Source organism: Neopelma chrysocephalum, unplaced genomic scaffold, assembly GCF_003984885.1.
Source record: "Neopelma chrysocephalum unplaced genomic scaffold, ASM398488v2 Primary Assembly neopelma1_75472, whole genome shotgun sequence".
NCBI classification, from domain to species: Eukaryota; Metazoa; Chordata; class Aves; order Passeriformes; family Pipridae; genus Neopelma; species Neopelma chrysocephalum.
This window is the reverse complement of record NW_020909381.1, coordinates 1-1113: the sequence shown is the minus strand read 5'-3', so window position 1 is coordinate 1113 and position 1113 is coordinate 1. Positions and strand designations below refer to the sequence as shown.

The window sequence follows — 1113 nt, the reverse complement described above, 5'->3', positions numbered from 1 at the left end:
TCCCCCAGTTACAGCGTCCCCTGGCACCAGTATCCCCCAGTTACAGCATCACCACGTACTGGGATCCACCAGTAACAGCATCACCACATCCCAGTAGCTCCCAGTTACACTGTCCCCCCGTACCAGTATCCCCCAGTTACACCGTCCCCTGGCACCAGTATCCCCCAGTTACAGCATCACCACATCCCAGTAACTCCCAGTTACACCATCCCCTGGTACCAGTATCCCCCAGTTACACCGTCCCCTGGTACCAGTATCCCCCAGTTACACCGTCCCCCGGCACCAGTATCCCCCAGTTACAGCATCACCAAGTACTGGGATCCACCAGTAACAGCATCACCACATCCCAGTAACTCCCAGTAACAGCATCACTGGGCACCAGTATCCCCCAGTTACAGCATCTCCTGGAACCAGTATCCCCCAGTTACAGCATCACCACATCCCAGTATCCCCCAGTTACAACATCCCCTGGCACCAGTATCCCCCAGTTACACCGTCCCCCAGCACCAGTATCCCCCAGTTACACCGTCCCCCAGTACCAGTATCCCCCAGTTACAGCATCCCCTGGCACCAGTATCCCCCAGTTACAGCATCACCACATACCAGTAACTACCAGTTCCAGCATCACCACATCCCAGTAGCTCCCAGTTACACCATCCCCTAGCACCAGTAACTCCCAGTAACAGCATCATTGGGCACCAGTAACTCCCAGTAACAGCATCACCATGTACCAGTAACTCCCAGTTACAGCATCACCGGGCACCAGTATCCCCCAGTTACAGCATCACCCCATACTGGGATCCACCAGTAACAGCATCACCACATCCCAGTAACTCCCAGTAACAGCATCACTGGGCACCAGTAACTCCCAGTTACAGCATCACTGGGCACCAGTAACTCCCAGTTACAGCATCCCCTGACACCAGTATCCCCCAGTTACACCATCTCCTGGCACCAGTATCCACCAGTAACAGCATCACTGGGCACCAGTAACTCCCAGTAACAGCATCACTGGGCACCAGTAACTCCCAGTAACAGCATCACCATGTACCAGTAACTCCCAGTAACAGCATCACCATGTACCAGTAACCCCCAGTATGAGCCAACCCCAGT

At 54.6% G+C, this 1113-nt stretch overlaps 1 protein-coding gene across 1 annotated transcript; it reads left to right on the top strand.

Annotated features, from left to right (window-relative positions):
* Positions 1-350: 350 nt before the first annotated feature.
* LOC113979339 (velvet complex subunit B-like) lies at positions 351-893 on the top strand (the record flags this gene model as incomplete). Its single annotated transcript, XM_027706758.1, is given in 2 exon segments — positions 351-445; positions 719-893. Coding segments are annotated over 2 exon segments (270 nt in total), but the record flags the coding sequence as incomplete, so codon positions are not given.
* Between the last annotated feature and the right edge of the window lie 220 nt (positions 894-1113).